This window comes from Meleagris gallopavo, chromosome 29 (assembly GCF_905368555.1).
Source record: "Meleagris gallopavo chromosome 29, MGAL_WU_HG_1.1, whole genome shotgun sequence".
In the NCBI taxonomy this organism is placed as follows: Eukaryota; Metazoa; Chordata; class Aves; order Galliformes; family Phasianidae; genus Meleagris; species Meleagris gallopavo.
Genome location: NC_139432.1, coordinates 3,444,211 through 3,457,316, shown reverse-complemented (window position 1 = coordinate 3,457,316; position 13,106 = coordinate 3,444,211). Strand labels below are relative to the sequence as shown.

Sequence of the window (13,106 nt, the reverse complement as noted above, 5' to 3'; positions counted from 1 at the left end):
GGAGCTATATTTTAAAATAATTAATTTAGCATCTGTGTTGCTGATGGCTTTATTGTATTTTAGGCTTTCAGTGCCAGACTAGTAATTATGTAAGACTATAAGCCCTGGGCACTCTGAAGCTAGTGGAAGCTTTGTCACCAATGTCATTTTTTATTTCTATTACATGGTAAGCAAGGGTGCAAGCCTACCTTTAAGCCTAAAGTGACCTTGCATACAAATTTTAATGAGCTGTGGAGCTCTTGAACTCTTAAATAGGGCACCATGTTTGTCCCATCTGCTTTGCAAGAGGGGTGGGCACAAGCATGATCCAAGCTAGCCATAATATATCCCATAATATAGCCAACAGAGAATGGATGAGTGAGTTCAAGTTCCTTCCTAGAAGGCTTCAGTGCTGTATGCAGCAGGATGTTATGATCTCTGCAGACAGCTAAGCTAATGATATTTGGAGGGTGAGTAAATAATGTCAAGGAACATTGTAGTAACCCAGTTTCTGGCCAGATCCAGTGAACCACAGAAACATTGCTATTTGGATCAGGGTACGGTGTTAATTTTTCCCTGAAGGCAGTTTGGACTGACTAGGAAGGTTAAAAAAATCATCTTGAAAAGTCCTGCTTTTACTAACAACAAGAGACAGTCTCTATAGTATCACATCAGTAGCTCTACTACTTAAATGGTGATCAAAAACTAACACAACCCTCTATTTGCTGAGATTTACTACTTCACAGCCCAATGGAGCGAAATGTAAACTGCAGCACATCCATCTTTATTCCACAAGCATCCCTGGTTCTGTTATCCCCCTTCCCCCTGGATGAATAGCCCTCCCTGCCTTGCCATGCTGAATAGGCCAGGTGACTCCAAAACCGGCCACCCAGCAGATGCTTCAGCACTACCAACTGTTCTGAATCCCCCACCTCTTCTCCAGCTTTTTTTTTTTTTTTCTTCTCCCTTCCCTCCTTCCCCTGTGTCCTACCAATCTAGGCTGCCTGGCACATGCTGCAAGCTGCAGTCCCACTGGAGTGATATTGTGATGGAAATGAGGGAGGGGGTCCAGGCAGAACTGCACAGATTTACAGCACTCTAAGGGTTTCCATTAAAATCCTTGACAACTTGTTATTTATGAGTAGACCAACAGCTCTTCTAATATCCAGGGCCTAGACCCCATTCACTTCAATAATGCTGGTTTGGAATAAATGAGCCAGAGGATGGAAACCAGTTCTGTTAGTATAATGGAGGCGGCTAATAGCTGTTTAGAGAAAACAACTGATCTAATTCTGGGACCCAACCGTTTCACCAACAAAACTGTAAAGATCTGCTTCTTCAGTGCATTTCAGATAGGGATTTAATTCAGAACAAAGCGGGTGATGAACAGCAGTATTCTGATTTCATGCCTTTATGTACCCACTTTGTGCAACTGCTCTAGAGATAAAGGGACTCACTAACTCCTGGATAAGCAAGAGTAGGTCAGTTTGGATCTCTACTGCAAAACAAAGATAAAGAGAAAAAATGTCCTTACACAGTAACATAAGCAACAAAAAAAAAAAAAAGCTTGACATAAGTATATCTTAATTTCTCAGTTTCACAGGGACGTGTGAGCATTTCCTTCCCCAGATTTTTCAGAGCTGTCCCATCTCAAACAGCCTGGCAGTTTGTTTCAGTGTCGTTTTAGAACCATTTTTTTAACCGTGATTGCATTCCCTAGTCTCTTCCTTTTCCCATTATTGACATGCCAAATACAGAAGCACTGCCACTTACTAAGAAAGTACAGACCTGATCCCTGAAATAAGGACTTTGATGTTCAAAACACTTTAACTCCTAGGATGTGCATTATATTGCTGTAAAGAATTATCGATCTCTTCTGCTGTGTCTTAAAATCAATCTGACAAGTTGATTATCAAGCAAAACCACTCAGTTGCTGGCTTGGACACTGCTTTCCTTCTCCTCTATTGTTCACCTGCACCTCGTCTATTTACACTCCTTTTGTTAGGAACCTTTTTATTTTCTTTCTGCTTCCTCTGCTCTCTGCAGGAGCCTCATTAAGGTGAAGAGGAGCAGCAGCAGTACTCCCAGCCTGCATTCTGCCAGCGATGCCAGATGGACCCCACTCCATGCCTCAGCCTCTCCTCACCCTAAACCTCAGCACTGCAATTTCAGAAGAGAAAGACAATGCTGAAGGTGCACCTTACTTGCACCAGTAAGAGGAAGGCATAGATAGGTGATGAGAAACCAGGAGAAAGGGTGGAGGAAAGAGGCTGCTAAAGTGAGTATAGGGGCTGTGGCTGTGAGATTGGGAATCATTTTGTGAAAGGAGCAAAACCACCCATCAGCCTTTCAGAAACTCTGACTTTCAAGACTGAAAGAGTTTGAGAATCTGGATACTGTAACAGTCTACCTCACGGCCAATCTCATTGTTCTGCACCAAAAATAACTTTTGGCAGGCAAGATGATGGACTTTCTGATGGAAAGAACTGTCAGTCTGGTGCCCTGTGCAATCGACAGCATGCCTTTGCAGCTGGGAGATGTTGTCATCTGCTTTGTGTTTTCTATCCACAGACATTTGGCCTGCAAAATTTTTATACCCCTTTAAATATTTATATATAATAAATGCCCATTCATTCGGATTCCATGTGATTCCAGACATTGATTGTGCCAAATTTCTACTGTCACTTTTGAAAATTTATTTCAAGGTCCTTATGCAATACATATCAATGTAAATGGGATCTCATCCAAAGTATAATTATATCTGATTATCAACCATTTGAGCAATTTCTGTTTTAAACCACACAACTGAGATAGGGTTGAAACATACTGCAATTCCAAATGTTAAATGCATCAGTAACATAAATAAAGCTGTAAATTACATGTAAAATGAAAATTTGCTTAGAAAATACAGTGTAGTTTGTACTTGGAGGTAAATTGGTCCCTGGCTGCTCAGGATGTGTCAGGCAGAAGTATATTATGTGTTGGAAGTCTGAATCTGGATTGTTATTACAGAAAACAAATGGCATACCTTAAAATGCTTTGAAATGCAGCATCCTCATGAGATTTATTGCAGTCTGACCCCCTCTGCCGGCCACCTGCTTGCTGTCTGTGTCCTATGGCTGGCACCTCAAAACAGGCTGTGAGGTTTTGTGGAGATGGTAGGAGGTGGCAAGCAGAAAATGGTAGGCACCAGAGTACAAGGGGTGGAAGCAACATCAGCACTTGGCACTGGTAGCTCAGGGACGTAGCTAACACTGTAACACAACTAACCACTAATGACAGGGCTAGGCTTGAGGATTTGAGCTGCTAAAGCCAGCATTAACAACAGTGTAGAAAATGAGCAGGGCTGGTAAGTGGTATTTGGGCGAACTGCTGGAGCTTTAATAAAGTCTGCTTCTGTGACTCTCTGCATTTGATCTGCTTCTGCCAAGATGTAAAGTAGGAAAAGAATGAAAATGTAATTTTAAATGAGGATGCGTAGAAAAGCTTTGGGGAGGGAGCATTTTCTTGAAAAACAGTGGGGTATTTCCTGAGAAAACAGGTGCTCAGTTAAAAATTAGCCTCGTGCTGACAGAATATTTGATTGCCAAAATTGGGATAAAGATACGTCAGGAATGTTGATATACATTATAGTAATGAATAACATCCTATCCTTTGGCTTCCTTGATATATTCCTATGCTGAGAGAAGCCAATGACGATCTGCCAGTTAAATATATACAATCAGACAGCAGCAGCCCCACTAACCATTGAGATATTATGTTGCCTGCTAAAAGTTACTCAGAGATGTGCTTAAGTACTTTGTTAGAGAAAAGCTTCAGAAAGTAATCGAAGACTTGCAAATTGCTCCATTAAGACACCAACAATTCCTCCAATTTATTTAAATAACTTGACATCTTTTTCAAGGACTTTCTCAGTACAGCTTTTATTTTTTGTCTGCTCTTATTTTCTGTTACAGATTTTTTAAAATAATGCTTACAGTATAGTACATCTTAAAGACAGAAATACTCCATTTAAACCTAGATTAAAAAAAAATTATGTGTAGAATCAAAATATTATAAAGTCTTTGTTACTCTTAATAGTCTTAAAACTCTATGTAAACTTCTTATGATTTTCTCTTGTTTCAGCTGGATAATAAAACTTCACCCATTTGTATGTGCATGGACAAAAGAACTGTTAATCATAATCTGAAAATCCCAAAGCAGAAATAAAAATAGTAACTGGATAATCCATCCACAAAGCATTGTAATGTCCCAAGGCACTTAGCAGTTTTCAATCACGATGTTTTGGTTTGAGGACAGCCTCTTCATTTTAAGTCATGAGGGTTTTCATCTCTTCCTTTAAATGAGGATGCCCAGTTTCAAGACTGAGAGCCCATTTATCCTCAGTACTCTCATGACAACTCAGCTACTGCTTTCCTATGGGCTCCAGGCCATTCTGACTTTCCCTGTTTCATAAACATCAGGGTTCCCTCGCCATGAGATGGATGCATGACAGGACAGTGTCAGAGTGACCGCACAAGCACAGATTGTATCATCATTTACTTTCAGTCTGGTCATACAGGAAAAAAGGGACAACAGTGCATGCACCTCGTTCTACACTAAGCTATATTGCCTGCTCAGCTGTAAGAAGAACCCTAAACCTTTAGATCTACAAATAAGTATTTTCTTTATAAATATATATTTCACTTTTTTATGACTAAAGGCAAAAGAAGAAAGGAAAATATATTCTTATTTAGACTTCTGTATTTATTAGTATTTAACTCTTATGTTCCAGAAGCTGAACCAGACTGAAGGTGTGGTCCTAAAAGATTATGCAATGCTTCTGCTCTTTGGTTAGCAATCACAGTGCTCTACTGAATAATAAAACCACTATAATGGACCTGTATCAGCAGAGTACTGCTGTACTAGATCTATTATTTGGCCCTACTTGGATAGTTATTAATTACAGGATTTGTAACTCATCTAGCAAGCACAGTTGTTTGATCCAAGACAGAGGACTTAAGGGGATGACAATTCCATTTCTTACTAGCATAGATCAAGTCTCTAGAATAACTTTGTCTATTCCAAGCTGCAGCCTCTGCCACCTATTCTACAGAACAGATAAGGATTCATAATCGTTCCAGGCTATGGCACAACATATGGTCTTCAAACACCTGCTGATTGGACTTTTCAAAGGCTCGATTGCAGACTGGGCACTCCAGAATATGGCCCTGCACGTGGGCCTCGTAGTCTCTTGTTTCAATATCATCAGGAAAAACGCCATTGCATATGGGGCATTTCCTGATAGAATCCTGAAGTACAAAAGAAATGCAAATGAAGACAATTTTAAATTTGTATTTGTATTTTTTCTTCAAAAAGAAGAAAAAAATTGCTAGTCAGATATTATCAGCTTTGGACAAGTCTTTCTGACTTGTGATACACTGAAGTTTTCAAATGTTTCCAAGCTTCTCTAAACAACACTTAAAATTCCTAAATGGCACATGTCCATGTCTACAATACAAAATAATAAGGTATTTAGCAGCTGCTCATTCTGACATTTGATGCTGCCAAAAGTTGTTCTTTAAAGATTAAGGTGAACAGAACTTCTCTTCCCTAACATGTTACTAATTCTACTAAATAGAAGTGTACATGGTTCCATTTTATTGTCCACTATATTACCAGGACTAAAACAATAAGTGGACAACAAGCTACAGAACTGAACTTGGTGCTTCCCATTTTGAACTATAATTTTTGTCTGTATACCACTAATTCACATCCATTCATGTCTCCTTTACTTACAATTCCTGTGGCTCTTACCCGTTTTGCTCCTGCAGCTGGGGGGGGGAAAAAAAGAAATTCATTCAGCCACTTGAAATGATTAACAGTGTAATGTGTCAATAATTGATAATTCTTGAAATGTGAGGCTCTGGATCTAAACCTCTACATTTAGGACTATAGAAACTGGACATAGCTACAGAACTCGCTGTCCCACTGACAAATGAGCTAGGTAATGGTTGTCTCTTTCTGCAGAAAATGACAGACTGCTGATGAATTAAATCAGCTCTTAACATCTGGCAGCATTTTGCAGCTGCCAAGTCATCTGCACACATGCAAAGCTACGCAGGTGCTGCTAAGAATGCATTCTCTACAGCATCCAATTTGAAAGGGAGGACAGTTGGCTGAGACCCTTACTGCCATGTATTTGTGGTATCAGACAGAATGTAAAGTATTCTCACCATGATATGGGTTTCCAAATACAAAGTCTTCAGGAGCTGAAAAAACAAAAGAGGAAGAAATATCTCTAGGCTGAGAGAGATGCCTCAGGAGGGAATCGTTCTCTTTCCTTAGTTTCTGCAAAGGACAGAAGGGTAGAATTGATTTCCAGGAGCTCAGGAGAACATTTCAGTGAGAAGTTACACAATGAACTAAGATAGATCTTCTAAAACCAGAATAAAAATTGCTCTTAAGTTTTTAGATAGCTCAGTCTTAGTCCTGCTTAACAGAAAGTGAGGAAAGGAAGTGCAAGGATCTATTCTGTGGCCTGCTCAGAAAAGCAGACAGGATGACTGCAATAGAGTAATACATTTGAAAAGACAGAACAGAATCTTGCAGTTGTAAAGGCACAGGTAGCAATCTGTTTGGTGGAAGGGTCAATGGAACTGAACACTAGATGGTCAGACTTGTGGTTTTTTTTCAATGTGTGAAAAATGTAAGGGACTTGTGACAAGTTCTCACCTGATTTTCCTGATCAGATTCCTTCTTTTTTGCTTGCAAAGCCTGAAACAAACGCCTCTGCTCTTCAAGCTCTTTCATTAAGTCATTGTTTTTTTGCTATGAAGGAAGAGTGTTATTAGCTGAATTGTGGGACACTGGCAAACAAAAAGATGACAGCTCCAAGCAATGTTCACATATACATGCAGCTTCTAACTGCATTTATTACCAACAAATAAACCTTCACTTGAAACAAGAGTTTTACCATTTTGTAGATTTTGACCTAGGACAACTCTGTGTCACCAACCACTTAAGCTCTGTATTTTCATTACAGCACGAGAGGATGATGTGACCTCCAGGGAGGATGTACAACAAGTCAAAGTGAGAGGTTAAAGAAAAGGAATGACAACAATTCTACCCCAGCTGGTAAGAGCCCTCCAAGCCTGACATATTTCCTGGTACTCTGACATCTGCATTGACTGGATAGCTAGTACATCCTTAAGAATGAATCTTGTATTAAATCAATAAATTAGATAAGCTAGAGTCCGTAGGGATTCTGCAGTCATTCTCAAAGTATCACTGTAAGAACCCTGAGCATTTGGCATCACAGCAGAGGTAATCACATCTATTTTGGGCACCTAATTTTCAAAGTCAGAGCAGAGCCTCCAGAATTATCCTGAGTAGCACATGCAGAAAGGGAAACACCTTTAGAAAACCACAAAGGACAACAGGCTAAAGATGTTAACATGGAGGCTTCAAACATTGCCAATGATGGTTCCTCCAGCAGAATGAAAATGTCATTCCCTTTTCTCTTTTTCACGTTCCTTCAAAGTGTGATTTTCAGAGCTGAAGTCTGTGAATTGTTCCTAAAAGATCTGCAGGAGTTACCTAAGAAAAGCAAACCTTCTGACCATTGTTATATGTATAGGCATCTGTAACATCACAGGGAAATTGTGATGGTTCTGCAATTTGAAAAAGGGTGGACAACAGGACTTTTAAGTAAATGTCAATTCCCCTACACAGACGCCAGCAAATTCTATACAATATAGCAGAGCTCTGTACTCAGCACTTTTGAGACCACCCCCCCCAGCTGCACCCCTAGAAATGCTGGACACCTGTTCATTCTGCAGACGACGTGTCAGCTTGGCCTCTGATCCGTTCAAGTGCTCCAGGCAATGCTTAAGTTCTTTCATTTGCTTTTCCTGATCAGAATTCCCAGAGTTTCACAGGTAGAGTTGCAAAGGAAACATCAAAGAAAGAAGGTGTCAGGTCTGGATGTGAGGCAGAACATTAAATTATAGAATAGAAACTTTACATTGTAAAGGTTGTTTCGTGGCATTCTGACTATATTCCATCTCTTCATTTTTCTGATTATTAAATGCCAAATCAACAGTAGTAAAAATGAGAAAGGGACAAAACGTAAGCATACAGGAAACCAGCAAGGTTGCTGCCTCTCACCAGTTACTCGTCAGCTTCCTGTTGGAGCTAGAAGTAACTGCAGGTAGTCTAGGCAGATTGAAATTGTTTCATTTATACAAGTCTCCATCCTGAAACAGTTTTGCCTAGTTGTAACAATTTGCAATCAGCTAACTATCAATTCTGAATTCCCACCTACCTGCTTCATCAAAAAAGATGAAGACAGAGATTGAATTTTCTTGCTACAGAGAATCAGAATTATGAAGTCTACTCAGACAGGCATCTCTTCCAAAACTAAAATGTATGTGCGTACTACAAGAATCTGCAAGGTGGTGTGTTCACAGAACTACCTGTGTGGACACCCATACCAACATAGAGATTTCTCTTTGTCATGAAATCTCCTAGATTTTTCCTAAAATTGAACTTTATTTCTACCCAGTCACTGCAAGGGACACCATTCAGCCTCTTCCCTGGCTTCCCCAAGCATCCTGATATTCAGGGAAGGTTTTACCTTTTGAGTTATAGTCATGCATAACTGGTTATTCTCTTCCTTTAAACTTTCACACTGCTTAGTCTTGTCACGGTCCGAATGAACCAGGTCTTTAATTTCCTTCTCATAACTCAGAAGTTGAGACTAGGAAGAAAGAAGAGTGGGCAGCAAGTGAATACAAATAGTTATGACTGAGAAGCACAGGCTCTTTTAGGTGCATGAAGCAAATCTCCAGAACCTGTGGCTGACCATCAGAGACTGTCCATAAAAGCAAAGGAAGGAAGTTATGTGTTTTCTACCTGCAGTTGATCGACATGATCCAGGGCTGTTTTCAGTTTGGTTTCCAGATGTTCTTTTTCAGAGGTTACACTCTGAATTTGCTCCTTGAATCTGTTCAAAGCAAGTCAAAAACACACCACGCTTTCACAAATGGAAATTTAATCCACAACAGTAAGATGTTTGCTTACATGGAATCCTGTTTAAATTGATCTTAAAGATACACTTACTGTTGCAGTTCTGCCTCTCTGCATTCATTCAGCTCCTTCAGGTGTTTATTTTCCTTTTTCAGGGAATTCAGCTCCAGCTCCAATTTTTCAGCGCTGCTCCTAAGGGACTCCAAAACATTTTGTAGCTCCTGAAAATCAAAATGAGGTCAGTAGGATGAAAAATGGGACTCAAGTCCTCCTTTGCACTGGAACTGCAAAATGCAATGCTTCCAGGCAGCCCACCTGAAGGAGGAAAATCTCTCCTTTGTATCTTTCAGACCCCGTTTTGTTTACACTGAGCCCTGAGCAAAACTGAAAGAGAAAGCCCTGAGCAAAACTGAAAGAGAAAACAGGAACGTTAGGAACAGGGCTGGGCAGGCAATTTCAGGAGAGCCTACCAAGAATTTCTGAAAGCTCTTCTTCCCATATGTTCCTGAACCCCATGTCTGATGATGCCTCTTGTTCCTCATTATTATTATTATTGTAGGAGAGGTGTTGTACAGATAATATGGGAAGAAAGCACTTTCATTTTCTCCTGGAAGCATACAACAGAGCATGACCTGACTCAGTCTTTTTACCTTATCTTTCAGAATTAAAGCTTCTGACTTCATATATGAACTTTTGCTTTACCTGTGTCTTCTTGAGGTCTTCCTGCAGGTCTGTGTTTTGTTTTTGGAGACTTGCACAGTTGGCTTGCAGCTGCTCATTTTCTTTAAGCAAATTTTTGTTTAGTTGTTCAATCTCTTCCACTTCTCCCTAGCAAGCAAAGTTGTTTAGTTGTAATGGAAGCATAAAAAACTACTATGCTCCAAAGAGCTGTATGCAGGACACTGCAAAATAAATGTGCCTGGCTTCACAACACCTCAGTTATTGTCCATGCGCACACGTTTATTCCCATCTAATGGAAGGCAAATAAAAGCAAAGGCAGGAAGAAGGAGGGGACGAGAGGATACATACCTGTGTGGTAACCACCAGAATATCATCCTCAGTCTCTGCTCTGAACTGGAAAGGCACACTGGCTCCACGGATCATACCATCCTGGTCAATGTAGCAGAACTGGTAGTATTCATCATCTTTGGGCAGGTAATAAGCTTCAGACAAACACAACAACACTGTCATATGCAGCTTCTAATTACTTGAATCTCTTAACTATATAGCACAGGAAGTCAAAAGCTAAGAAAACACACATCTTACTTTAATATTGTTCCTCCATCATTACTAGTTCTTTGTGATAGTGATTGGAACACAAACAAAATCATTCAGACAGGATTGCAGAACCCAGTAGATTTGAAATATTTTTTTGTCTGTTAGGCTGTTGGGATTTGAAGTTTACCAAAGCACATTACTAAGATAGTCTGTTGTAACTCTGAATATAACAGTTATTAGTGGCAGCAGTGTGGGATTTTATCTGTACATGCCTGTTTGTGCATGTGCACATATATAATATGAGTGACCCAACCTCTCCCCACCTTTGAACTGGATCTGTTGCTGCACAGCAGTATCACCATGGACATCACTGGGCTGAGGAGCCCACATGAATGTGTAATATTCTCGGGTGGTCTTCCATCCCACCTGCAACAGCAAAATTCTTGTAAGAGATTACATACTTCACGTTTATCCTATGGCAATTGGACAGTATTACTACATAGACCAGCTGTTGGGAGGACTTTTGTAAGGATATCCTGACTTCTTAAGAGTTGTAATCTATGCATGAATCGAAGATTCTCACCAGTTTATGCCTTATTCTATGGAATGTGTTAGGTAAGTGAGGGGAGCACTGAAGTAGGAAAGATGTTGGAAGAGGTGGTGCCAGTATGGTCTTTAATGCAATTGTTCTTCACAGATTCTGTGAATCATGGTCTGTTTCACTGGCCTTGAAGCTGTTCAAGTAACAACAGTTCTGGCTGTTGTCTGCTCTGTCCCTGAGCACAAGAGAAATGTTGCATGACAAAAGGTTATCGCTGAAAATAAATTCTTTACTTTCTTCTACCAAAGCCTTAAGACCTTTCTTAATGCTGAAGTATCAAATAAATGCCAAGTAATTTGTTTCTGTCAGTGGCTGTCTCTTCATACTTGGCTTCACAGTGCTCACTCACCCGGAAGATGCCCACCCAGTCCTTCCCACGAGGAACAATATTCTGTGTGAGAGTATAGTGACAGGTTACGTCTCCTCCAGGAACATAAAATTTCTCCACGTTGTTAAAGATGACTTGGGAGAAGTGGCCGCTGTCTAAAACGACAGCAGAAGTGGGAGGTTCATCTGAAGTCTCATCCATTGTGGAAGTCTACAAGAGGAGAAAGCATAATGTGATTATCTCATCTCCACGTGCTGCCACTATAATCGTGTCCAGGAAGGATATGAAGAGGAACATTTTGTGAGTGACAGAGCTGTAAGGTCCTCTACACATGGACCAATATTTATCAGCAAGGCACATGGGAACACTGGAGTCCCTACTGCTGTGATGAGACTGCTCCTTAGACCCAAGGCAGTTTGCAGATCCTCTTTAGCAACGTAAGACTGACCACTGCTTCCCAGCCACAGTGCCTGGAACTCTAGGGCTGTCCATGTAATGTAACAGCCTCTCTCCTGCTTGGGATTCCATAAGCCAGACCCTGCTGACCTTCCTAAAAATCTACTACACAGAAGAGAGGCAGCAGTGCCTTGTAGCAGCAAAAGCATGCATGCATGCCTGCTGGTGGGATTCGGTGCCTGGATGCAGCAAAACAATGCATCCTGCTGGGGGAAAAAAAAAAAATAATAAGAAGAAAAAGTGTTGTTTTTAGCAAAAATAACTGTAATCTTGGAGAAAAGCAATCCCAATGGCCAGACAGGCTGTGCTGATGATACAGCATTCAGCCCATTTCCAGGAAGTAGAGGAGAAAGACATCTTATTAACACAAAATTTGTTATATGAACAGTTTTGAAGGAATCAGTGCAGGAAGAGGTCCTGTGAGGCTGCATCCACTAAGGCAATGGTCACAGCCCCACCTTTGCAGATGGTAATGAATAATGGTCCCAGCCCACAGCCGAGGTAATGAGATAATTATACTTCACACAGAGCAATATGGAATATAGAACGCTTCCTCTGATATTCACAGCCCAACCTCTTTCTGGAGACTTTTGGTTGGTTTTCTTTTGCTATCATTTTGTCTTCTTTATAAGCTGCAGCATTCCAAAAATGCAATCTGGGGGAGAGAATGCTCTGATAGCAGCCTTCTGATACTTATAAGCAAGAAGGAAATCAACCTTCTGCACGGGTAAATAGCAGTAAGACAAGAGGGAAACTTTTAAACTAAAATAAGAGATTCAGATGAGATATCAAGGGTAATTTACTCACTGAGAGGGCAGAAAGGTGCTGGCACAGGCTGCCCAGAGAAGGACAGGCACCCTATCCCTAGAGGCCAGCTTGGATGAAGCCCTGCCCATTCTGATGTAGTGGTTGGCAGGGGGGTTGGAACTACGTGATTTCTGAGGTCCTTTCCAACCCAAGCCATCCTATGATACAACAACAACAACAAAAAAAACCAACAAACAACCAAACTCTTCTTAAGTGAGGCTGATTTCCAGCTGCAGGCAGGAAGCTGATGTGCCAAGTTACGTGCCACGGGGGGTGCCCTGACTACAGCCTTGTTAGCATCCCTACATAAACCGTGGGGTGGGACGGGGTGCCGCTCCCAGCTCCACCGGCCCAGAATCTGCACTCACTGCCGGGAATCGAATGTGAAAGCGTCTCAGCAACAACCGAGCCCCGTTCACAATCAGCCTTTCGCCCTGCCCTGAAAAGAAAGTGGAGGGAAGGAAGAGGGGCAACGGGACTGCAGGGCATCCCCAGGACCCCACTCCTTGCCCTGGCTCACTTACCGACAGGCACAGCTGCAGAGTTCCGAGCTCCGAGGAGGAAGCGGAGCACCAGGAAAAGCAAAACGCTGCTCGACAGGCTCTGCCGCCCCGCCCAGGGCCGCCTCCCCGGGCTCAGCCCCGCCTGCGCTGCTGGGATTTGTAGTTTGGTGCCGCGGCACAAGCACGGCCCCCTCGGTGCGGGGTG

General features: G+C 41.5%; 1 protein-coding gene across 1 annotated transcript; it reads right to left on the bottom strand.

The window, feature by feature from the left end:
- Window positions 1-3,886: 3,886 nt before the first annotated feature.
- Window positions 3,887-13,071, bottom strand: CALCOCO2 (calcium binding and coiled-coil domain 2). Its single transcript, XM_010724572.3, has 13 exons — window positions 12,923-13,071; window positions 11,157-11,345; window positions 10,530-10,632; window positions 10,018-10,151; window positions 9,691-9,816; window positions 9,082-9,209; window positions 8,875-8,965; window positions 8,597-8,719; window positions 7,785-7,871; window positions 6,694-6,789; window positions 6,195-6,309; window positions 5,776-5,792; window positions 3,887-5,270 (listed from the first exon to the last, which is right to left on the bottom strand). The coding sequence occupies exons 2-13, from the start codon at window positions 11,334-11,336 to the stop codon at window positions 5,088-5,090; spliced, it is 1,383 nt and encodes a 460-aa protein (XP_010722874.2). The 5' UTR covers window positions 11,337-11,345; window positions 12,923-13,071; the 3' UTR covers window positions 3,887-5,087.
- Between the last annotated feature and the right edge of the window lie 35 nt (window positions 13,072-13,106).

Excerpts from the sequence above, each read along its gene's own strand:
- CALCOCO2 (XM_010724572.3), bottom strand. The coding sequence starts at position 11,336 with ATGGATGAGACTTCAGATGAACCTCCCACTTCTGCTGTCGTTTTAGAC. Across the intron at positions 9,210-9,690 it reads AAGACCTCAAGAAGACACAG|GAGCTACAAAATGTTTTGGA; the intron begins GTAAAGCAAAAG and ends TTTGATTTTCAG. Across the intron at positions 7,872-8,596 it reads GCATGACTATAACTCAAAAG|GAAAAGCAAATGAAAGAACT; the intron begins GTAAAACCTTCC and ends AATTCTGATCAG.